The 23966-nt window shown below is 43.2% G+C and overlaps 1 protein-coding gene across 3 annotated transcripts in view; it reads left to right on the top strand.

The window, feature by feature from the left end:
* LOC106079506 (uncharacterized) overlaps window positions 1–23915 on the top strand; it is a 262219-nt gene extending 238304 nt beyond the window's left edge. For 2 of the 3 annotated variants that reach the window (XM_056015519.1, XM_056015521.1), the window contains exons 31-36: window positions 4987–5297; window positions 6007–6200; window positions 9330–9472; window positions 14635–14758; window positions 14969–15176; window positions 22979–23915. In XM_056015519.1, the coding sequence (XP_055871494.1) occupies window positions 4987–5297; window positions 6007–6200; window positions 9330–9472; window positions 14635–14758; window positions 14969–15176; window positions 22979–23307 (1309 nt within the window). In that variant the 3' untranslated portion in view covers window positions 23308–23915. Of the gene's footprint in view, window positions 1–4986; window positions 5298–6006; window positions 6201–9329; window positions 9473–14634; window positions 14759–14968; window positions 15177–22978 lie in introns of those variants that run through there. The other variant, XM_056015522.1, reaches the window with a different exon arrangement.
* Window positions 23916–23966: the final 51 nt, after the last annotated feature.

Raw genomic sequence — 23966 nt, forward strand, 5'->3', positions numbered from 1 at the left:
GGAGTAGGGCTTGGCAACCATAGCGGCCTGTAGAGTACTAACAACAACATAGGAGTAGGGCTTGGCAACCATAGCGGCGTGTAGAGTACTAACAACAACATAGGAGTAGGGCTTGGCAACCATAGCGTGCCTGCAGGGTACTAACAACAACATAGGAGTAGGGCTTGGCAACAATAGCGGCCTGCAGAGTACTAACAACAACATAGGAGTAGGGCTTGGCAACCATAGCGGCGTGCTATCTACTTTTTTGTTTCGTTTAAAAAGAAAAGCTAATTTTTAATTTCCGTTTTTACTAAAGCAAGTAGTTAGTTCGAATGATCCAATGAAGCAGGCTTACCCATGGCCATGACACATAGTAGACAACACATACACATCTGGCTGACATGACACATAGTAGACAACACATACACATCTGGCTGACATGACACATAGTAGACAACACATACATTTCTTGCTGACATGATACATAGTAGACAACACATACATTTCTTGCTGACATGACACATAGTAGACAACACATACACATCTGGCTGACATGACACATAGTAGACAACACATACACATCTGGCTGACATGACACATAGTAGACAACACATACATTTCTTGCTGACATGATACATAGTAGACAACACATACATTTCTTGCTGACATGACACATAGTAGACAACACATACATATCTTGCTGACATGACACATAGTAGACAACACATACACATCTGGCTGACATGACACATAGTAGACAACATATACACATCTGGCTGACACGACACATAGTAGACAACACATACACATCTGGCTGACATGACACATAGTAGACAACACATACACATCTGGCTGACATGACACATAGTAGACAACACAAACACACATCTGGCTGATATGACACATAGTAGACAACACATACACATCTGGCTGACATGACACATAGTAGACAACACATACACATCTGGCTGACATGACACATAGTAGACAACACATACACATCTGGCTGACATGACACATAGTAGACAACACATACACATCTGGCTGACATGACACATACACATCTGGCTGACATGACACATAGTAGACAACACATACACATCTGGCTGACATGACACATAGTAGACAACATATACACATCTGGCTGACATGACACATAGTAGACAACACATACACATCTGGCTGACATGACACATAGTAGACAACACATACACATCTGGCTGACATGACACATAGTAGACAACATATACACATCTGGCTGACATGACACATAGTAGACAACACATACACATCTGGCTGACATGACACATAGTAGACAACACATACACATCTGGCTGACATGACACATAGTAGACAACACATACACATCTGGCTGACATGACACATAGTAGACAACACATACACATCTGGCTGACATGACACATAGTAGACAACACATACACATCTGGCTGACACGACACATAGTAGACAACACATACACATCTGGCTAACATGACACATAGTAGTCAACATATACACATCTGGCTGACATGACACATAGTAGACAACACATACACATCTGGCTGACATGACACATAGTAGACAACATATACACATCTGGCTGACATGACACATAGTAGACAACATATACACATCTGGCTGACATGACACTCACGTTAAACATTTCATCCATTTGAGAGACAGTTTTAGACAGTGAAAACCAAAACAACTGCCATTTGACTTTCTGGAAACATAGATATATAGGTCGGAACATGTATGATTATAAGCAAATATATATAGGTCGGAACATGTATGATTATAAGCAAATATATATAGGTCGGAACATGTATGATTATAAGCAGAGATATATAGGTCGGAACATGTATGATTATAAGCAAATATATATAGGTCGGAACATGTATGATTATAAGCAGAAATATATAGGTCGGAACATGTATGATTATAAGCAAATATATATAGGTCGGAACATGTATGATTATAAGCAGAGATATATATGTCGGAACATGTATGATTATAAGCAAATATATATAGGTCGGAACATGTATGATTATAAGCAGAGATATATAGGTCGGAACATGTATGATTATAAGCAGAGATATATAGGTCGGAACATGTATGATTATAAGCAGATATATATATAGGTCGGAACATGTATGATTATAAGCAGATATATATATAGGTCGGAACATGTATGATTATAAGCAGATATATATATAGGTCGGAACATGTATGATTATAAGCAGATATATATAGGTCGGAACATGTATGATTATAAGCAGATATATATAGGTCGGAACATGTATGATTATAAGCAGATATATATATAGGTCGGACATGTATGGTTATAAGCAGAAATATATTGGTCTGAACATGTATGATTATATTGAGACATAGATGTATAGGTGTGTGTGTGTGTATATAAAAAAGAAGAAAGGAAAATAGTTTACATTTCCACCCTAGATCCCCAACTCTGAAAAAAGCACCTAGCTACGCCCATGATGTAGTCTCCTACTTGTCTACTGACTAGTGTCACTAGAGAGTCCCATCAAAGGAAATAGTTTGTGGATTTGTTTCAAATGACGTCAACGGTTGGTACGGCTCGCCTCTAGGTTTGAGTTCTGTCTCTGTAGGGTATGGGGGTCAGTGCTAGGCGGCTCGCCTCTAGGTTTGAGTTCTGTCTCTGTAGGGTATGGGGGTCAGTGCTAGGCGGCTCGCCTCTAGGTTTGAGTTCTGTCTCTGTAGGGTATGGGGGTCAGTGCTAGGCGGCTCGCCTCTAGGTTTGAGTTCTGTCTCTGTAAGGTATGGGGGTCAGTGCTAGGCGGCTCGCCTCTAGGTCTGAGTTCTGTCTCTGTAGGGTATGGGGGTCAGTGCTAGGCGGCTCGCCTCTAGGTTTGAGTTCTGTCTCTGTAGGGTATGGGGGTCAGTGCTAGGCGGCTCGCCTCTAGGTTTGAGTTCTGTCTCTGTAGGGTATGGGGGTCGGTGCTAGGCGGCTCGCCTCTAGGTTTGAGTTCTGTCTCTGTAGGGTATGGGGGTCAGTGCTAGGCGGCTCGCCTCTAGGTTTGAGTTCTGTCTCTGTAGGGTATCGGGGTCAGTGCTAGGCGGCTCGCCTCTAGGTTTGAGTTCTGTCTCTGTAGGGTATGGGGGTCAGTGCTAGCAATGTCAGCAGAATCTAAATGTATCTTCTTCTTCTTGGATCTCAGTAGCTGATGTCATTCACATCGTGAATCTTTAGTGGTTGACACGCACATTAACGAATAGCTTTCACCATGGGCGCCCGCAGGGAGGTGCAAGGGGGTGCACTTGCACCCCCCTGGATTCTGAGTAGCCAAATTCTAGCCATTTTTTCTCAACACCAACTCAATGAACTTCTAAGTAGCACTGAACAAATAGTGCTTCCACTGGTTAGTGTAGTAGTAAATTAGCCTTGGCGTACCAGGAATTGATGACCAACCATGTACGTGTACGCCTCTGAATTCTGAGTAGCCACATTTTAGCCAATTATTTATATTCTATAATGAAATACCAGATCTCTTTTGTTTTATTACGTAGATGTAGATTTACTCAGAATCCAGGGGGGGGGGGGTTGCAAGTGCACCACCATGTACCCCCCCCCCTACGTGCGCCCATGAATTATTGATTCAATAGTTTAATGAATTACTTTTCAAAAAAAAATTTGCTCATCGTCTTCTAAGTTTAAATCTAAAGGACTATCATTGGAACATTATAAAGTGTAGTAGCTTAACAAGTAGTGCTTCCATTGAAGTACAGTTGTACAGATAGGCTTTTATTGTCACTAGAGTGAGCCAATCAGTAGTTCATGTCCGACCATGTACGAATTATTATAGGCTTGCCGAATATTCTATAGCATGATAGTCGTGACGATTTGCACATAGACTTAGTACTTGTTGTAAAAAAAATAGGTGCCGGTACTCAGTAATTAGGTGCCGGTACACAGTGATGGATTGTCTAACTTTTAACTACTAATAAATTAATAATAAACGTTAAAATACAAAAAAGTAATGTTCAACAGTTATAGACAGTTTCGGCAGCCACAGTCAACGTTTGCAGTTTTTGTCTGATCGAACGTAAGGAAGCACGAGCCTCACGGATCAAGTGAACACACAATGTTGTACAGTGAATACTTGGTTCACGTGTTTAGTTTCTTCTTCTGTTTAGTTCATGAACTAGAAGTATTTACTGAGCACTTAATCTCGATTAGGAATGAGGGGCCGAATAGGGGGCAGTTCTTTTCTTTAATATTATAACAAGAAAGTTACGACTTTGAGCCATGGGTGGCAGCTTGCACCCCCCCTGCAAAAAATCCTGCGGGCGCCCATGGCTTTCACCTTGTTAGAAATAAAACAAAGAATTGATTTCAAAGAAAACATACTTTCTCACTTGTGAATGGTATCGCACAGAAAAAGAAAGAATGTATTCTCGTGAAGGCCTCGTGCCTTATACAACAGAAAGTATAGGATGAAGCGATGTGGAGGAGGCTATTCGGTGTTTGAACTGGGCTACTCTCATAAAAGGATAACAAAGATTCTAATCATTGACCTTCGGCTCCGATAACTTTCCAATACCGAGGTTAAAGGTCATGTCTATAATTGGTTTCTTATTCTACAGAACTAGAAGCACGATAAATTAAATACTGAGGTTAAAGGTCATGTCTATAATTGGTTTCTTATTCTACTAGAAGCAAGATAAATTAAATACTGAGGTTAAAGGTCATGTCTACTCTACTAGCCCAGACCTGGTGCATAACGGCGGGGCATGAACTTGCGACCTTCATGACGACAATTCAAGCGCACACATTCAGAAATCAAAGTAGGGAAATAAAATCTAGTAGTAATTGGGGAAAAAAACGTACTTTTAATGTGAAAAGTGAAGCATATTTCCAATGAAATCTGAATGAATCGCTGTGTATTGTGGTTGTGACTATATTTCTAGCAGGTTTCTTCTTAACGGTGTAAGGTTCATGTTGACCTTTTCTTCCCTCTCTAGATTGATCAAAAAGGCAAAAGTTTGTGGCATTCCCATTCATTTACCTGTGGACTTGGTGGTAGCAGAAAGTCTCCTGCCTCCCCCACCACCAGAGGTTACAGAGGAAGAAGTGACGGAGGCACCTGTCTCTGATCTACCAAAGACAGAGGTAGTGACTACCTCCCAAGGTGTACCCCAGACCTCAATGGTATGTGACATCGGTCCTGATACAATCCAAGAGTTCCAGCAACTTATCAGCAACGCCAAAACTATTATTTACATTGGTGATGCAGGAGCGTATGACTATGAGCCTTTCAGCCAGGGAACCAAAGGTTGGTCGTCAGTTTACTAACACATTTTCATGTCAGTGTGACACAGAGGCCTGAGGGGGGGGGACAAACATCGGTGAGGTCATTGTTACAATTAAAAAAATGAATTCTATTTACCTCAGAAAATAGTTACATTTAAAATATCTATAAGGATGTCACACTTAAATAGGCAATCGAGACACCAGGATGTAACGGTCAGGGAAAAGTAAGGTGAAGGTGAAGCCTGGGCGTGAGAAACAAAAGATTCTAGAGGTTTGGGGAGATTATTTAAAAGTAGTTTTAACTTTTGAGCTAGATGCTGCTAGTGAAGCTACACAGTTGATTAGTTGATTTGAGTATTCCTAATAGTATAGTATCCTGTCACTGTGTTTTGTAGTTCTTGTTTCAAGTTGAAGTTTCAAACATTTCCAATCTCCACTGTCTCCTTGGATTGAATCTTAGTTTGTGTTGGTGCCAAGGCACTTCGGAATCAGAGGATATGGAGAAGTGACAACACAAGTCTATCTCTTTAAATAACATTATCTATCTATCTATCTATCTATCTATCTATCTATCTATCTATCTATCTCTCTTTCTATCAATCTGTGCATCATCCTATGTGTATCTATGTGTATGTATGCGAATGGATGTGTATGGATGTGTGACTCCAATGATGATTGTGAATGCGTTGTTTGTCGTCTCCAGGCCGCGACATTTTTGTCTATTTCTCCAGCACTTATGTCCAGCATTCAGACGGTCACCAACAATGGATCGACCTCAGTAGCTCTAGGTATGGACACGGGAGTCTGTCTGGGTCAACTGAATGCACTGGATACCTTTACGTATTACAGTACAGGAGTGGAAACCTTCACTGAGATTATGTTAGGCAGATCGTTGCCTGGCCTTGCAGTGCTTTCTACTGCCTTAGTGAGTTAAACCTTTACTTTCTACTTCTGCCTTACGTGAGTTAAACCTTTACTTTCTACTTCTGCCTTGGTGAGTTAAACCTTTACTTTCTACTTCTGTCTTACGTGAGTTAAACCTTTACTTTATACTTCTGTCTTAGTGAGTTAAACTTTTACTTTATACTTCTGCCTTAGTAAGTTAAACCTTTACCTTCTACTTCTGCCTTAGTGAGTAAAACCTTTTCTTTCTACTTCTGCCTTAGTGAGTTAAACCTTTACTTTCTACTCCTGCCTTAGTGAGTTAAACCTTTACTTTCTGCTTCTGTCTTAGTGAGTTAAACCTTTACTTTCTACTTCTGTCTTAGTGAGTTCAACCTTTACTTTCTACTTCTGTCTTAGTGAGTTAAACCTTTACTTTCTACTTCTGCCTTACGTGAGTTAAACCTTTTTTTTCTACTTCTGCCTTACGTGAGTTAAACCTTTACTTTCTACTTCTGCCTTAGTGAGTTAAACCTTTACTTTCTACTTCTGCCTTAACGAGTTAAACCTTTACTTTCTACTTCTGCCTTACGTGAGTTAAACCTTTACTTTGTACTTCTGTCTTAGTGAGTTAAACCTTTACCTTCTACTTCTGTCTTAGTGAGTTAAACCTTAAATTTTTACTTCTGCCTTAGTGAGTTAAACCTTTACTTTCTACTTCTGCCTTAGTGAGTTAAACCTTTACTTTCTACTTCTGCCTTAGTGAGTTAAACCTTTACTTTCTACTTCTGTCTTAGTGAGTTAAACCTTTACCTTCTACTTCTGTCTTAGTGAGTTAAACCTTTACTTTCTACTGGTTTGAACATTTAGTGTCACAATTTCGCTTGGTTAAAAAAGTTTGAAAGAAGAAACTCGTTTCTATTTTTGTCCTTCCTGCTTCAAATATTTTGGGAGGTAGTCAATAGCGACCTTTTTTAAAACGATTAGAGTTATTGAACTTCTCCACCTGATAACTACACACGTCCACCTGACACATCCACTTGACACATCCACCTGACACATCCACTTGACACATCCACCTGACACATCCACTTGACACATCCACTTGACACATCCACTTGACACATCCACTTGACACATCTACCTGACACATCCACCTGACACATCCACCTGACACATCTACCTGATACATCCACTTGACACATCTACCTGACACATCCACTTGACACATCCACTTGACAATCTACCTGACACATCCACCTGACACATCCACCTGACACATCCACCTGACACATCCACCTGACACATCCACTTGACACATCTAATTGACACATCTACCTGACACATCTACCTGACACATCCACCTTGTCAGAGGTTCTTATTTATATATATACGCTGCTTCTCTGCTCTGCTTGACACATCCACTTGACACATCCACTTGACACATCTACCTGACACATCCACCTGACACATCCACCTGACACATCTACCTGATACATCCACTTGACACATCCACCTGACACATCTACCTGACACATCCACTTGACACATCCACTTGACACATCCACTTGACACATCCACTTGACACATCTACCAGACACATCTACCTGACACATCCACCTGACACATCCACCTGACACATCTACCTGACACATCTACCTGACACATCCACCTTGTCAGAGGTTCTTATTTATATATATACGCTGCTTCTCTGCTCTGCTTGACACATCCACTTGACACATCCACTTGACACATCTACCTGACACATCCACCTGACACATCCACCTGACACATCTACCTGATACATCCACTTGACACATCCACCTGACACATCTACCTGACACATCCACTTGACACATCCACTTGACACATCCACTTGACACATCCACTTGACACATCTACCAGACACATCTACCTGACACATCCACCTGACACATCCACCTGACACATCTACCTGACACATCCCTTGACACATCCACTCGACACATCCACCTGACACATCCACTTGACACATCCATCTGACACATCCACCTGACACATCTACTTGACACATCCATCTGACACCTGGAAAGGAAAGAAATTCTTTCGAAGCATGGGACATGTCCTTGAAATTTACTAAAGCTTTCCACAGTGTTTAACCTAAATAACTTTTGAATCCTTGTGTCTAGGGGTAGAGTTGTGTTTGTGAAAGAAATAACTTTTAAATCCTTGTGTCTAGGGGTAGAGTTGTGTTTATGAAAGAAATAACTTTTGAATCCTTGTGTCTAGGGGTAGAGTTGTGTTTGTGAAAGAAATAACTTTTAAATCCTTGTGTCTAGGGGTAGAGTTGTGTTTGTGAAAGAAATAACTTTTGAATCCTTGTGTCTAGGGGTAGAGTTGTGTTTGTGAAAGAAATAACTTTTGAATCCTTGTGTCTAGGGGTAGAGTTGTGTTTGTGAAAGAAATAACTTTTAAATCCTTGTGTCTAGGGGTAGAGTTGTGTTTGTGAAAGAAATAACTTTTAAATCCTTGTGTCTGAGGGTAGAGTTGTGTTTGTGAAAGAAATAACTTTTGAATCCTTGTGTCTAGGGGTAGAGTTGTGTTTGTGAAAGAAATAACTTTTGAATCCTTGTGTCTAGGTGTAGAGTTGTGTTTGTGAAAGAAATAACTTTTAAATCCTTGTGTCTAGGGGTAGAGTTGTGTTTGTGAAAGAAATAACTTTTGAATCCTTGTGTCTGAGGGTAGAGTTGTGTTTGTGAAAGAAATAACTTTTGAATCCTTGTGTCTAGGGGTAGAGTTGTGTTTGTGAAAGAAATAACTTTTGAATCCTTGTGTCTAGGGGTAGAGTTGTGTTTGTGAAAGAAATAACTTTTGAATCCTTGTGTCTAGGGGTAGAGTTGTGTTTGTGAAAGAAATAACTTTTAAATCCTTGTGTCTGAGGGTAGAGTTGTGTTTGTGAAAGAAATAACTTTTAAATCCTTGTGTCTAGGTGTAGAGTTGTGTTTGTGAAAGAAATAACTTTTAAATCCTTGTGTCTAGGGGTAGAGTTGTGTTTGTGAAAGAAATAACTTTTAAATCCTTGTGTCTAGGTGTAGAGTTGTGTTTGTGAAAGAAATAACTTTTGAATCCTTTTGTCTGAGGGTAGAGTTGTATTCATGAAAACTAATCGCCTAGGCATTGTATTGACATTCAGGATAAGAAGTTGAAAAAACTAAGAATAGACCAGATGGATCTCCGAGGTAAACGTGTCTTGATCAGACTAGACCTGGATGTGCCAACATGTGAAGGTGTTGTGCTAGATACAGATAAGTTGGAAGAGGCATTACCCACCATTAGGTAAGAGATCAGTAGAGACATAGTGCATTGAACAGAGACTATTAGCTGAATAACTAGCAGCAAATAGCAAGAACTGTTAGCTAGATCACACCTATCATGAATCTATAGCAAGAACTGTTAGCTAGATCACACCTATCATGAATCTATAGCAAGAACTGTTAGCTAGATCACACCTATCATGAATCTATAGCAAGAACTGTTAGCTAGATCACACCTATCATGAATCTATAGCAAGAACTGCTAGCTAGATCACACCTATCATGAATCTATAGCAAGAACTGTTAGCTAGATCCATGAATCATGAATCTATAGTAAGAAATGCATCTCTTTTTTTTCTCTATCCAACTTTGTTTCCATCGCTCAAGTCTTTCTTTGTTCTCTCTGTGTGCTCAAGTCTTTCTATGTTCTCTCTGTGCTCAAGTCTTTCTTTGTTCTCTCTGTGCTCAAGTCTTTCTTTGTTCTCTCTGTGTGCTCAAGTCTTTCTTTGTTCTCTCTGTGCTCAAGTCTTTCTTTGTTGTTCTCTCTGTGTGCTCAAGTCTTTCTTTGTTCTCTCTGTGCTCAAGTCTTTCTTTGTTCTCTCTGTGCTCAAGTCTTTCTTTGTTCTCTCTGTGCTCAAGTCTTTCTTTGTTCTCTCTGTGCTCAAGTCTTTCTTTGTTCTCTCTGTGCTCAAGTCTTTCTTTGTTCTCTCTGTGTGCTCAAGTCTTTCTTTGTTCTCTCTGTGTGCTCAAGTCTTTCTTTGATCTCTCTGTGCTCAAGTCTTTCTTTGTTCTCTCTGTGCTCAAGTCTTTCTTTGTTCTCTCTGTGCTCAAGTCTTTCTTTGATCTCTCTGTGCTCAAGTCTTTCTTTGTTCTCTCTGTGCTCAAGTCTTTCTTTGTTCTCTCTGTGCTCAAGTCTTTCTTTGTTCTCTCTGTGCTCAAGTCTTTCTTTGATCTCTCTGTGCTCAAGTCTTTCTTTGTTCTCTCTGTGCTCAAGTCTTTCTTTGTTCTCTCTGTGCTCAAGTCTTTCTTTGTTCTCTCTGTGTGCTCAAGTCTTTCTTTGTTCTCTCTGTGCTCAAGTCTTTCTTTGTTCTCTCTGTGCTCAAGTCTTTCTTTGTTCTCTCTGTGCTCAAGTCTTTCTTTGTTCTCTCTGTGCTCAAGTCTTTCTTTGTTCTCTCTGTGCTCAAGTCTTTCTTTGTTCTCTCTGTGCTCAAGTCTTTCTTTGTTCTCTCTGTTCATTAATACGTCCCAAAGCTCAAACAAAGAGACGCTGGCGTATCTTCATTAGGGAGCTGCTATGAGCCGATGATGTGACACTCATATTTCATTCACAAGAAAGAACACAGAGGCCTAAGCAGCTTCTTAAGAGTTGAGCCTTACAATATGCCTCTCCAAGACCAAAATTCTGGCACAGGTCGCAGAAATACCTGAGATACACATTGGAAATACCTTGGTACTATCCTAGACAATAAACTCAATAATTTTACTGCAAATACTGAATATATCAGCAAAAAAAGGAAAGATTACGATTACTAAGAAAACTGTCCCCGTTTAATGTTAGCGAAAAGGCCTTGGCTATGTTTTATCACGCTCACATCTGCAATATTTTAAGTTTCAATATCACTGCAGTTGTTTGAGACAAATATCTATAAAAAAGCTAGCAAGATCCTCGAAATAAAGAATCACAATTTGTGTCAGGTTTTTGTGATTTTACCATCACAAAAGAGATACAAGACACCGATGGCAAAGACAAACAGACACAAACATTCTTTTGTTCCCCTGGCAATCAAATCATTAAATAAGAACAATCTGGTATAAACTTTGTCACATGTAAATTATGAGTGAGTCTGGTGTGAATGTACACTTTGGTTTCTTATAGTTATAATGTTTTTTGTTTGGTGTAATGCACAAATTGTAAGACAAATCATGTATAAACATCAGGAGAAAACACGACCCCTTAACTCAAGAAAACATTAAGAAATTAAAACAGACACAAAATAGACAGTGAAATTCGTAACAAACGAATATTCACAATTTATTACAATTACACTTTTTTTAAAAACACCTTTTAAAAAATCATCAAAACTTTAATTCCCCCCCCCCAAAAAAAAATTATTTCTACAATTATTTTTGTGTGTAAATTGTGTATCGGAAAATGCCGGGTACTTGAAGTAAGCTAGTCCTAAAAAAAAATACACGGATCTTGGGTAAAAGACTTGTCAAATAAAGTACTGTTAGTATGTAGTTTCAGGTCTTTTCTTTCTATAGCCTCTATCGGGTTTGATCACAACTACTCGTATTTTTGTGCAGAATTTTTTTTTCTCTATCAGGCACACTTAAAACGATAGCATAATAATTTCAGTTTAATTTAAAAAGAGAACTGAAAAATGTAAAAGATATATAAGGATAAATGTACTTCCGGCCCAATTTATAATTGTAGTTTTAAATCAAAGAATCGAAAAGCATAAGCGCAACAAAGCCCATGACCAATAATGAATGAACTAATTGTTGTTGTTGTTTTAATGTGTTGTCATGACAACATTTCAACTTTATCCGAGAATGGATGTAGAATGTAGAAATAATGTGTCCAAATAGTGTACCAGACAGACAGAATGAGTTTGTAAATATAAAGCCGTTGTTTGCTTCTTCCAATAGAAAAGATCAGATGGGTTTGGCTAGTATGAGATGGGTGTGGCTAGTATGAGATGGGTGTGGCTAGTATGAGATGGGTGTGGCTAGTATGAGATGGGTGTGATTAGTATGAGATGGGTGTGACTAGTACGAGATGAAAGTCCGCGTACAAACTTTGTCAAATCTTCCAATAGATCAGATGGGTGTGACTAGTATGAGATGAAGGTCCGCGTACAAACTTTGTCACATCTTTCAATAGATCAGATGGGTGTGACTAGTATGAGATGGGTGTGACTAGTATGAGATGAAAGTCCGCGTACAAACTTTGTCACATCTTCCAATAGATCAGATGGGTGTGACTAGTATGAGAAGGGTGTGACTAGTATGAGATGAAAATCCGCGTACAAACTTTGTCACATCTTTCAATAGATCAGATGGGTGTGACTAGTATGAGATGGGTGTGACTAGTATGAGATGGGTGTGACTAGTATGAGATGAGTATGACTAGTATGAGATGGGTATGACTAGTATGAGATGGGTGTGACTAGTATGAGATGGGTGTGACTAGTATGAGATGAAAGTCCGCGTACAAACTGTCACATCTTCCAATAGATCAGATGGGTGTGACTAGTATGAGATGGGTGTGACTAGTATGAGATGAAAGTCCGCGTACAAACTTTGTCACATCTTTCAATAGATCAGATGGGTGTGACTAGTATGAGATGGGTGTGACTAGTATGAGATGAAAGTCCGCGTACAAACTTTGTCACATCTTCCAATAGATCAGATGGGTGTGACTAATATGAGATGGGTGTGACTAGTATGAGATGAAAATCCGCGTACAAACTTTGTCACATCTTTCAATAGATCAGATGGGTGTGACTAGTATGAGATGGGTGTGACTAGTATGAGATGGGTGTGACTAGTATGAGATGGGTGTGACTAGTATGAGATGGGTATGACTAGTATGAGATGAAAGTCCGCGTACAAACTTTGTCACATCTTCCAATAGATCAGATGGGTGTGACTAGTATGAGATGGGTGTGACTAGTATGAGATGAAAGTCCGCGTACAAACTTTGTCACATCTTTCAATAGATCAGATGGGTGTGACTAGTATGAGATGGGTGTGACTAGTATTAGATGGGTGTGTGACTAGTATGAGATGGGTGTGACTAGTATGAGATGGGTGTGACTAGTATGAGATGGGTGTGACTACTATGAGATGGGTGTGACTAGTATGAGATGGGTGTGACTAGTATCAGATGGGTGTGACTAGTATGAGATGTGTGTGACTAATATGAGATGGGTGTGACTAGTATGAGATGAAAGTCCGCGTACAAACTTTGTCACATCTTTCAATAGATCAGATGGGTGTGTGACTAGTATGAGATGGGTGTGACTAGTATGAGATGGGTGTGACTAGTATGAGATGAAAATCCGCGTACAAACTTTTTCACATCTTTCAGGTATGCCTTAAAGATGGGCGCCAAGAGTGTTGTTTTAGTAGGTCACAGAGGAGATGTATCAGATGGGTGTGACTAGTATGAGATGGGTGTGACTAGTATGAGATGGGTGTGACTACTATGAGATGGGTGTGACTAGTATGAGATGAAAGTCCGCGTACAAACTTTGTCACATCTTCCAATAGATCAGATGGGTGTGACTAGTATGAGATGGGTGTGTGACTAGTATGAGATGGGTGTGACTAGTATGAGATGGGTGTGACTAGTATGAGATGGGTATGACTAGTATGAGATGAAAGTCCGCGTACAAACTTTGTCACATCTTCCAATAGATCAGATGGGTGTGACTAGTATGAGATGGGTGTGACTAGTATGAGATGAAAGTCCGCGTACAAACTTTGTCACATCTTTCAATAGATCAGATGGGTGTGACTAGTATGAGATGGGTGTGACTAGTATTAGATGGGTGTGTGACTAGTATGAGATGGGTGTGACTAGTATCAGATGGGTGTGACTAGTATGAGATGGGTGTGACTACTATGAGATGGGTGTGACTAGTATCAGATGGGTGTGACTAGTATCAGATGGCTGTGACTAGTATCAGATGGGTGTAACTAGTATGAGATGGGTGTGACTAGTATGAGATGAAAGTCCGCGTACAAACTTTGTCACATCTTTCAGGTATGCCTTAAAGATGGGCGCCAAGAGTGTTGTTTTAGTAGGTCACAGAGGAGATATATCAGATGGGTGTGACTAGTATGAGATGGGTGTGACTAGTATGAGATGGGTGTGACTACTATGAGATGGGTGTGACTAGTATCAGATGGGTGTGACTAGTATGAGATGGGTGTGTGACTAGTATCAGATGGGTGTGACTAGTATCAGATGGGTGTGTGACTAGTATGAGATGGGTGTGACTAGTATGAGATGGGTGTGACTAGTATGAGATGAAAGTCCGCGTACAAACTTTGTCACATCTTTCAATAGATCAGATGGGTGTGTGACTAGTATGAGATGGGTGTGACTAGTATGAGATGGGTGTGACTAGTATGAGATGAAAATCCGCGTACAAACTTTGTCACATCTTTCAGGTATGCCTTAAAGATGGGCGCCAAGAGTGTTGTTTTAGTAGGTCACAGAGGAGAGCCAAATGGATTCAAGAACTATTACTTGAAGATGGAACCTTTGCTAGAAGAATTGAACCAGTTGCTTGAAGTAAGTACATTACATAAGACACTACATAAGACACTACAATGACATTACACAAGACACTGCACAAGACACTGCACAAGGAACTTCTAGTGACGTCCTCCTTGAAAATGTTGTTTATTTAGCAAAGCTATTCCCTTATAATCTCTAAGTTGTTTCTGAGTATTTGAGCCAGGCATAACTAAACTGTAATGGATGAATGTTTTACAATTGCAGCTGAAGGTCACTTATGTCGATCGACCTTGTAGTATGAAGGCAATGACCTTACTATCTGACCCTGAACCAGGAAGCGTGTTTCTCATGGAGAATCTGAAGTTTTACCCTGCAGAATATGGCAGAGATCCGGAGCCTAAAGAAAAACCTAAAGATGAAACTGAAGAAAACCCAACTCAGGACCCAGCTGTTGAAGAAATTCAATCAAGAGGCAGGTCTAAAGAAATGTGTCTGTAGGATGGTCATGTGCCAACATCATTCTAGTGTTCTAATGTAGACAGAGAGATAGATCAGTAGATTGTGTTGGGTATATCAATACATTATGCTGGTTTTTTCAGTATATGTGTTTGGTATTTCAGTATATGTGTTTGGTATTTCAGTATATTGTGATGGGTATATTGGTACATTGTGATCGGTTAGGGTTAGTACATTGTGATGGGTATATTAGTGCAGTGATGTTTTAATATAGAGATTCGAAGTAAGAAGTGCTGTCACCATTATCATCTGTCCCTTGTCCCTGGGGTGCTGTCATCAGTATCATCTGTCCCTTGTCCCTGTGGTGCTGTCATCAGTATCATCTGTCCCTTGTCCCTGGGGTGCTGTCATCAGTATCATCTGTCCCTTGTCCCTGTGGTGCTGTCATCAGTATCATCTGTCCCTTGTCCCTGGGGTGCTGTCATCAGTATCATCTGTCCCTTGTCCCTGTGGTGCTGTCATCAGTATCATCTGTCCCTTGTCCCTGGGGTGCTGTCATCAGTATCATCTGTCCCTTGTCCCTGGGGTGCTGTCATCAGTATCATCTGTCCCTTGTCCCTGGGGTGCTGTCATCAGTATCATCTGTCCCTTGTCCCTGTGGTGCTGTCATCAGTATCATCTGTCCCTTGTCCCTGGGGTGCTGTCATCAGTATCATCTGTCCCTTGTCCCTGGGGTGCTGTCATCAGTATCATCTGTCCCTTGTCCCTGTGGTGCTGTCATCATTATCATCTGTCCCTTGTCCCTGGGGTGCTGTCATCAGTATCATCTGTCCCTTGTCCCTGGGGTGCTGTCATCAATATCATCTGTCCCTTGTCCCTGGGGTGCTGTCATCAGTATCATCTGTCCCTTGTCCCTGGGGTGCTGTCATCAGTATCATCTGTCCCTTGTCCCTGTGGTGCTGTCATCAGTATCATCTGTCCCTTGTCCCTGGGATGCTGTCATCAGTATCATCTGTCCCTTGTCCCTGTGGTGCTGTCATCAGTATCATCTGTCCCTTGTCCCTGGGGTGCTGTCATCAGTATCATCTGTCCCTTGTCCCTGGGGTGCTTTCATCAGTATCATCTGTCCCTTGTCCCTGGGGTGCTGTCATCAGTATCATCTGTCCCTTGTCCCTGGGGTGCTGTCATCAGTATCATCTTTCCCTTGTCCCTGGGGTGCTTTCATCCGTATCATCTGTCCCTTGTCCCTGGGATGCTGTCATCAGTATCATCTGTCCCTTGTCCCTGGGGTGCTGTCATCAGTATCATCTGTCCCTTGTCCCTGGGGTGCTGTCATCAGTATCATCTGTCCCTTGTCCCTGGGGTGCTTTCATCCGTATCATCTGTCCCTTGTCCCTGGGGTGCTGTCATCAGTATCATCTGTGCCTTGTCCCTGGGGTGCTGTCATCAGTATCATCTGCCCCTTGTCCCTGGGGTGCTATCATCAGTATCATCTGTCCCTCGTCCCTGGGGTGCTGTCATCTGAGATGAACTCCTATTGAAAAATCAGAGCAGGAAGGACTAGTCCTCCCGTAGTGCTCTGGCAAGAAACTTAGCCGTATGGCGTAGTGCCTCATAGCTACCATACAAGTCGAGTGACTGCACAGGCAAGTCCCCCCTTAGCTCGCGGAGCTGGGGACACTCGTACAAGACATGCGACACTGTTTCGACGCTCTCTCCACAGTGACGGCATCGGGAGTCAAAGTTAGTGCGGAACCGGGCAAAGTATGCCCCAATAGGACAATGTTCCGTCCTGCACTGCGCAACTATTGACTGCTCTGACCTCCTCAGTCGCCACCATGGATCGTCGCGATCTGGGTGACGCATGCGCTGCCAGACACCACGTGCTCTGTCGGATTCCTCCCAGGACTTTAACCACTTCTCATGAATGAGCGCTCGGATTTGTGCCGTTGCTTGTAAGTACGTGCTTGGTGCTTCGAGGTGTGTGGCTGCCATTGCACCCTCCCTTGCGAGGGCGTCTGCCGTTTCATTGCCTCTCACGCCGCAATTTGAAGGCGCCCACTGCATAAAAACGACAGCTCCAATAGCTCGGCGGATGTTATCTGCGGCGCCGATTGCCTCTTCTATTACGGGCGACCCTCCCCTGCCGCCACCCATAACTTGGAGACTGGAGCGAGAGTCAGTGACCAACACCACCGTAGTGGCGCTAGTCTCGCGTTGGAGCATTCGGGCCCTAATGGCCTCGAACGCCCTAGTTATCCCTGTGAGTTCGGCATCCTTGGAGCATGCGGCGTAGCCGCATGGACCAGAGAGCCTATCTGGTTCAGTCCGGTCGGGGTAGACGATAAGGGCCCCATACCCCGATCTGTCGGGGTCCCTCATTACCGACCCATCGGTATAACAGAAAATGGCATCTGATGGGTAGGATTTTATGGTTATGGATGCCAAATTTTGAAGAATGGCAGGTGTAAATCGCCTCTTGGTGGCTCCCTCTTGCCCTAATAGGGACAGGTTTATTTGTGGGGCCGGAAATCTCCTCCACGGAGGGCACGTACTAATTCTCCTAATAGGGATTCTATAAGTGGAGAGTCCATCTGAGTTAGACAAATTGGCCGCAATATGGAGGAACGATCGCATTTTGATGCGGTTCCTCTCTCTCCACTGTCGCACTAAGATTGAGGTGGGTAGCCTAGAGTCGCCCCTTTTGTAGCGCTCGTAGGCCGTAAGTACTGCCCTCTCCCTCCTAAGATGTAAGGGTGCCACGTTAGTTAAGATTTCAGCAGCGTTTGTTGGGCTTGTCCTAAAGGTGCCACAAATGAACCGTAGGGCCTGTGCTTGTACCCGGTCGAGTGATTCGAGGGCAGTTTTACTAGCGTATACTTGAACTGTATAGCTGTATTCAATTTGTGATCTGACTGCCCCTAAGTACAATGTGCGTAGCATGTCAGCTTTGGCACCCCACTTTGTGCTGGCCAGCTTTCTTAGTAACTCTAACTTCTCCGAGGCTTTTCGTTCAACATCCTGGACGTGCTGGAGCATTGACAGTTTTCTATCCAGGGTCACCCCTAGATATTTTGGCGTATTTTCACGCTGGAGTCGCAGCCCACCGAGTTGAAGCTCGAATGGAGCCTTAAGAATGTCTATCCCTAGGCTGAACAGGGACCAGGTTGTTTTGGCTACGTTTATCTGAATCTGCCATTTGTCGCAATACGAGGAGATGGTATGGAGGTCTGCTTGAAGTGCCGCCTGGATTTGGTCGGCTTTCTTCCCGGTTGACCAGAGGACAATATCGTCAGCATATAGCAGTTTTTTGGACCGTAGTGAGCTGGGCAAATCATTAAGAAAGGCTATGAAAAGTGTACATGACAGGGCGGAGCCCTGAGGCAGGCCATTGAGTTGTTGTTTTAGCTTGCTAAGGGAGTGCTGGTATTTTGTACGTGTGCTCCTCCCAGACAGAAAGGATTGTATCCAATTGTATATCTTGCCCCGCACACCCATAGCTCTTAGCTTAAGATAGAGGCCTTGCTTCCACACACGGTCGTAAGCCTGTTTTAGGTCTATGAACACCGCCTATGTGCTCTCGGACCTCTGGAACCCTCGGCCACCTCCTGTGCGAATGTTGTGACCTGGTCGATCGGGCTCAAGCCTGCCCTAAAGCCGGCCTGTTCTGGCGCCAGGATACCGGCACTCTCAAAGGACCAAACTAGCCGCTCGTTAATCATTCGCTCAGCAACTTTGCCAAGGGTTGAGGTTAGTGAAATGGGTCTGTAGGACTCCACGTTAGTCGCGTCTTTTCCCTTCTTAAGGACTGGCACAATGACAGCACTCTTCCAGGCCCCGGGCAGTCTGGACTCTGCCCAGGTTCGATTCATAAACTCCAAGAGTTTATCTCTCGCAATGCCCCCAAGGTGTTTTACCATCTCGGGGGTAACCTTATCTGGCCCCGGAGCTTTTCCTTTTTTGCACTTAGCTATCGCTCTGTCCAGCTCAGCACGACAGAAGGGCGCGTTGCACGTTGCTTGGCTTTCCGGCTCATCTGGCTCCCTCTCGAGCCTCTTACGTTCTTTGTTGAGGGCCTTGGACATGGCAGACTTCTTTTCGGGCTTGCTGATTTTAGCAAAATGTCGATTCAACAAGCCGGCCATTTTGGTTACCGTCGAGACCGGCCCTCCGGGTGACAATAGAGGGGCAGCCGTTCGCGCTGTGTCTTTGGCCTCTAGGTTTCGCAGAAGACTCCAGGCTTTCGAGTCCCGAAGATCCATCCTGGTGCAGGCAGCGTTCCAATGGTCCGACCGGACGCAGAGCCGATTGTACTCCCGCCGGATTTCAGGGGTACCCTTCCGTTCAGCAAGCCTCCGGGCTCGCTTACGTCTCAGGACCAGCTTATTCAATTCCTGAGACCACATGCGTTTCTGGCTTACGCCAGGATAAGTCCGCGGGACAAACCTCTTGGCCGCACCCAACATAGTTGCTGTTATTTCGCCGTATATGATGTCAACGTCCTTATCCTCCACTGCAATATTCATAAGGGCAGTGTTGACTGCTGCCTCGTAGGCTGGCCAGTTCGCCTTGGTGTAACTCCATCTATGCGGAGCTTTTGGGGTTACACCACTGGCCTCTGAGAGGGCAATTGTGACTAGTATGGGTCTATGGTCACTTCCAATGTGGTCTAAGACTTGAAACTGAGTATGGGATTCTAAATTAGCTGTAATTAGAGTAAGGTCTGGTCTAGATTGGCTGCCATTTCCGGTATGGTATAGAGTTGGGGGAGTATGTTTATTTTGAAGGCAGAACAAATTAGAATTATTTAGGAGTTCATGAATTTTATGTCCCGACGAGTCGGTTGAATCATAGCCCCACTGCTGAGACTTAGCGTTAAAGTCTCCTGCGATGACGTTGTGAGTATTGATATTTGTACAGTCATATTCGAGACCAATTTCGTGCTTGGGGGGGGGGGGGTTGTACAGATTAGTTACCGTGAGTTTACGCCCGAGTTTATGTACTTCAAGGGTGATGGCGTCGGTATGCCCATGCACTCGTGGACCTGGGACTTGTGTAGCAACCAAGTTGTTGCGCACATAAGTGATGAGCCCCCGGCAGTCTGTGCATTTGCACTTAAATGCAGTATAACCGGTGATACTGGCATTGCGTTTGCCAGTTAGTGTCTCTTGTAGTAAAGCCACGTCTATTGCCCTCTCGTGGAGGAGTTTTGAGAGTTCTAACACTTTGGGGATAACCCCGCAGATGTTAATTTGTAAGATCAGGAGGGACCTAGTGTTTATGGGCTTAGTCCCTGGAGTGGGTTGGGTCCCACTAGTGTCAGTTTGGGTTGTTTGGGGGCCGGAGGCTCCCGACACTATTTCGCTTCGGCAGGAGGTTGTGGCAGACTTCCATCAACCTTGTTCTAATCGGACCTCCGAAGGAGGTACGAATGCAGTGTTCGTTAAGAAGAGGACATAGGTGGAGGAATTTTAGCTAACTTTTCACGACCTGACAAATTCCCCCTCATCGAGGTCGCGGGGCGACTAGTAGCTGACTTTTCGTGTCCAGGCCTGACGCCCACTACCCGGCGCACGGAGCCTGTTCGGGTCTGCTTGTGCCCGCGTTTTACTGAGTCTGTGTCAATCATGGTTGTATGGTTAAGGCCGTTGGCGGCCTTAGTTACTGCTCTAATGCAGCAGCGTGCATGGCCTATACTTGTGTCGCCACTAAGGGCAAGGCAGAGACCTGCCCAAGCTATCACCGCCACAGATTGGTATATAAGTTTCCTGCAAGGCAGGAGTGGGGCGGCGCGCGTTTCTCGACATTCCCAGTGTCAGAGTTGCCATTGGTCGCGGCGGATTCCTCCACTAGCGCGCCAGGGAACGGGCTAGATAGAGCCTAGCTCGTGGACGCCAACCGGTCCGCCCGACGCAGCCCACGCCATTCAGTCCAGTCTTTGCCCAAAGAGAGACCCGCGAATCAGCCGAGTCCCAGGAGAACCCGACCAACCCTCGAGTTGGTATCCGCTTTTCGGAGATCCCGTTAGGTCTCTTACTCACCGTTGCCCCGGGGCCCCACAGGGGGGGGGCTGGACATAACCCCTTTGAGTTCCTTTTACACTTGCCGGCTGCTCATTCATCAGCGGCAAGCAACCAGAACCCTTGGCCACTCCATGAGAGCGGAGTGTTCACGCGGCGACCACGATGAGGTGGTACTGCAACGCCGCGGGTGCTGTCATCAGTATCATCTGTCCCTTGTCCCTGGGGTGCTGTCATCAGTAACATCTGTCCCTTGTCAGTTCACGTCACATAGTCCCTTCACTTCTCAAGGTCAGCTATCTCAAGACGAGGCTCCATTCTTTATCCAATCAACGTTTGTTTCTTCTTCCTTTTGTTGTTCGTGCTCCCTTCCCTCGACCTTGAAGGATGACTTACACTAGGACCAGCTCAGCTTCTCACAGTACTGAGGAGCAGTGCCAGCCAGAGGGTTGATGAAACTGTGTTGGGATTGATCACCAAGTGATCTATATAGTTTTACTATTGATCAAGATGTGTGAACATTGAGCAGTGCAGTGTGTGTGAACATTGAGCAGTGCAGTGTGTGTGAACATTGAGCAGTGCAGTGTGTGTGAACATTGAGCAGTGCAGTGTGTGTGAGCATTGAGCAGTGCAGTGTGTGTGAACATTGAGCAGTGCAGTGTGTGTGAACATTGAGCAGTGCAGTGTGTGTGAACATTGAGCAGTGCAGTGTGTGTGAACATTGAGCAGTGCAGTGTGTGTGAACATTGAGCAGTGCAGTTTGTGTGAATATTGAGCAGTGCAGAGCCTAGATATCTGAATGGTGTTATTAAACGAATGCCTAGATATCTGAATGGTGTTAGTAAGCGAATGCCTAGATAACTGAATGGTGTCATTAAACGAATGCCTAGATAACTGAATGGTGTTATTCAACGAATGCCTAGATATCTGAATGGTGTTATTAAACGAATGCCTAGATATCTGAATGGTGTTAGTAAGCGAATGCCTAGATAACTGAATGGTGTCATTAAACGAATGCCTAGATATCTGAATGGTGTTATTAAACGAATGCCTAAATAACTGAATGGTATTATTAAACAAATGCCTAGATAACTGAATGGTGTTATTAAGCGAATGCCTAGATAACTGAATGGTATTATTTAGCGAATGCCTAGATAACTGAATGGTGTTATTAAGCGAATGCCTAGATAACTGAATGGTGTTATTAAACGAATGCCTAGATAACTGAATGGTGTTATTAAGCGAATGCCTAGATAACTGAATGGTGTTATTCAACGAATGCCTAGATAACTGAATGGTGTTATTCAACGAATGCCTAGATATCTGAATGGTGTTATTAAACGAATGCCTAGATATCTGAATGGTATTGTTAAACGAATGCCTAGATAACTGAATGGTATTATTAAACGAATGCCTAGATAACTGAATGGTATTGTTAAACGAATGCCTAGATAACTGAATGGTATTATTAAGCGAATGCCTAGATCACTGAATGGTGTTATTAAGCGAATGCCTAGATAACTGAATGGTGTTATTAAACGAATGTCTAGATAACTGGGACTCTTAGGAAAACTTTTGCAAGGAAAGTGTTTGTTTGTGTGTCACTGAAACATTATGAGGGTACGGATCACTATTTGGAACACGCACATGGTCAGAGTTGAGTGTATGGTAGTATACGGATCATGATTTAAAATGTTTAGTTTGTCTTGCTGTTCTATTGTAAAGTATTTTTAAAACATTTCAATAAGAATAGAATCGAGCAAAATACTTTAAGATTTCTTCCATTTTTTCCCCCTAGAAGCGACTCAAGAGACGGACGAGGAGCCAGACGACGACGCCATCTTGTCAGTCAGTGATGGCGATGGTGGTCGTAACATTGATGCCGTGATGTTCCAGAAGATGGCGCTGAAGACTGTGGATGAATATCGCAATGAGATTGCTGCGTGTGGTGACGTTTTTATTAATGATGACGTCAAAGACGTGGAGCAGACTCTGACGTCACTAGAAGGTTTTGGCCTGGAGGAGAGAGCTGTGGGTTTTCTTCTCATTAAATTTCTGTTGGATGCAGACGACAATGCCTACAACTTACCTGGCGTGCTCAATTTGTCTCCTGCACCACCGTCTTAAATGTAGCCTACAACTTACCTGGCGTGCTCAATTTGTCTCCTGCACCACCATCTTAAATGTAGCCTACAACTTACCTGGCGTGCTCAATTTGTCTCCTGCACCACCGTCTTAAATGTAACCTACAACTTACCTGGCGTGCTCAATTTGTCTCCTGCACCACCGTCTTAAATGTAGCCTACAACTTACCTGGCGTGCTCAATTTGTCTCCTGCACCACCATCTTAAATGTAACCTACAACTTACCTGGCGTGCTCAATTTGTCTCCTGCACCACCATCTTAAATGTAACCTACAACTTACCTGGCGTTCTCAATTTGTCTCCTGCACCACCGTCTTAAATGTAGCCTATAGAAACAAACCTTTTGTCCAATCCTTTTGTCCAATCCATCCTTTTGTCCAATCCATCCTTTTGTCCAATCCATCCTTTTGTCCAATCCATCCTTTTGTCCAATCCATCCTTTTGTCCAATCCTTTTGTCCAATCCATCCTTTTGTCCAATCCATCCTTTTGTCCAGCTCACAATGAACACTGGAAAGTAAAGGATGTCCTAATGGCTCTGAGTCGTCTGGTGTATCAAAAGTTCTCTCTGAAATAAACTTGTCTTCTGCTAGTGATGTCTTTTGTGTCTTTTTACACACTCACACACACACACAGTTTTAAC

The sequence above is a fragment of the Biomphalaria glabrata genome, chromosome 17 (assembly GCF_947242115.1).
Source record: "Biomphalaria glabrata chromosome 17, xgBioGlab47.1, whole genome shotgun sequence".
Classification (NCBI taxonomy): domain Eukaryota; kingdom Metazoa; phylum Mollusca; class Gastropoda; family Planorbidae; genus Biomphalaria; species Biomphalaria glabrata.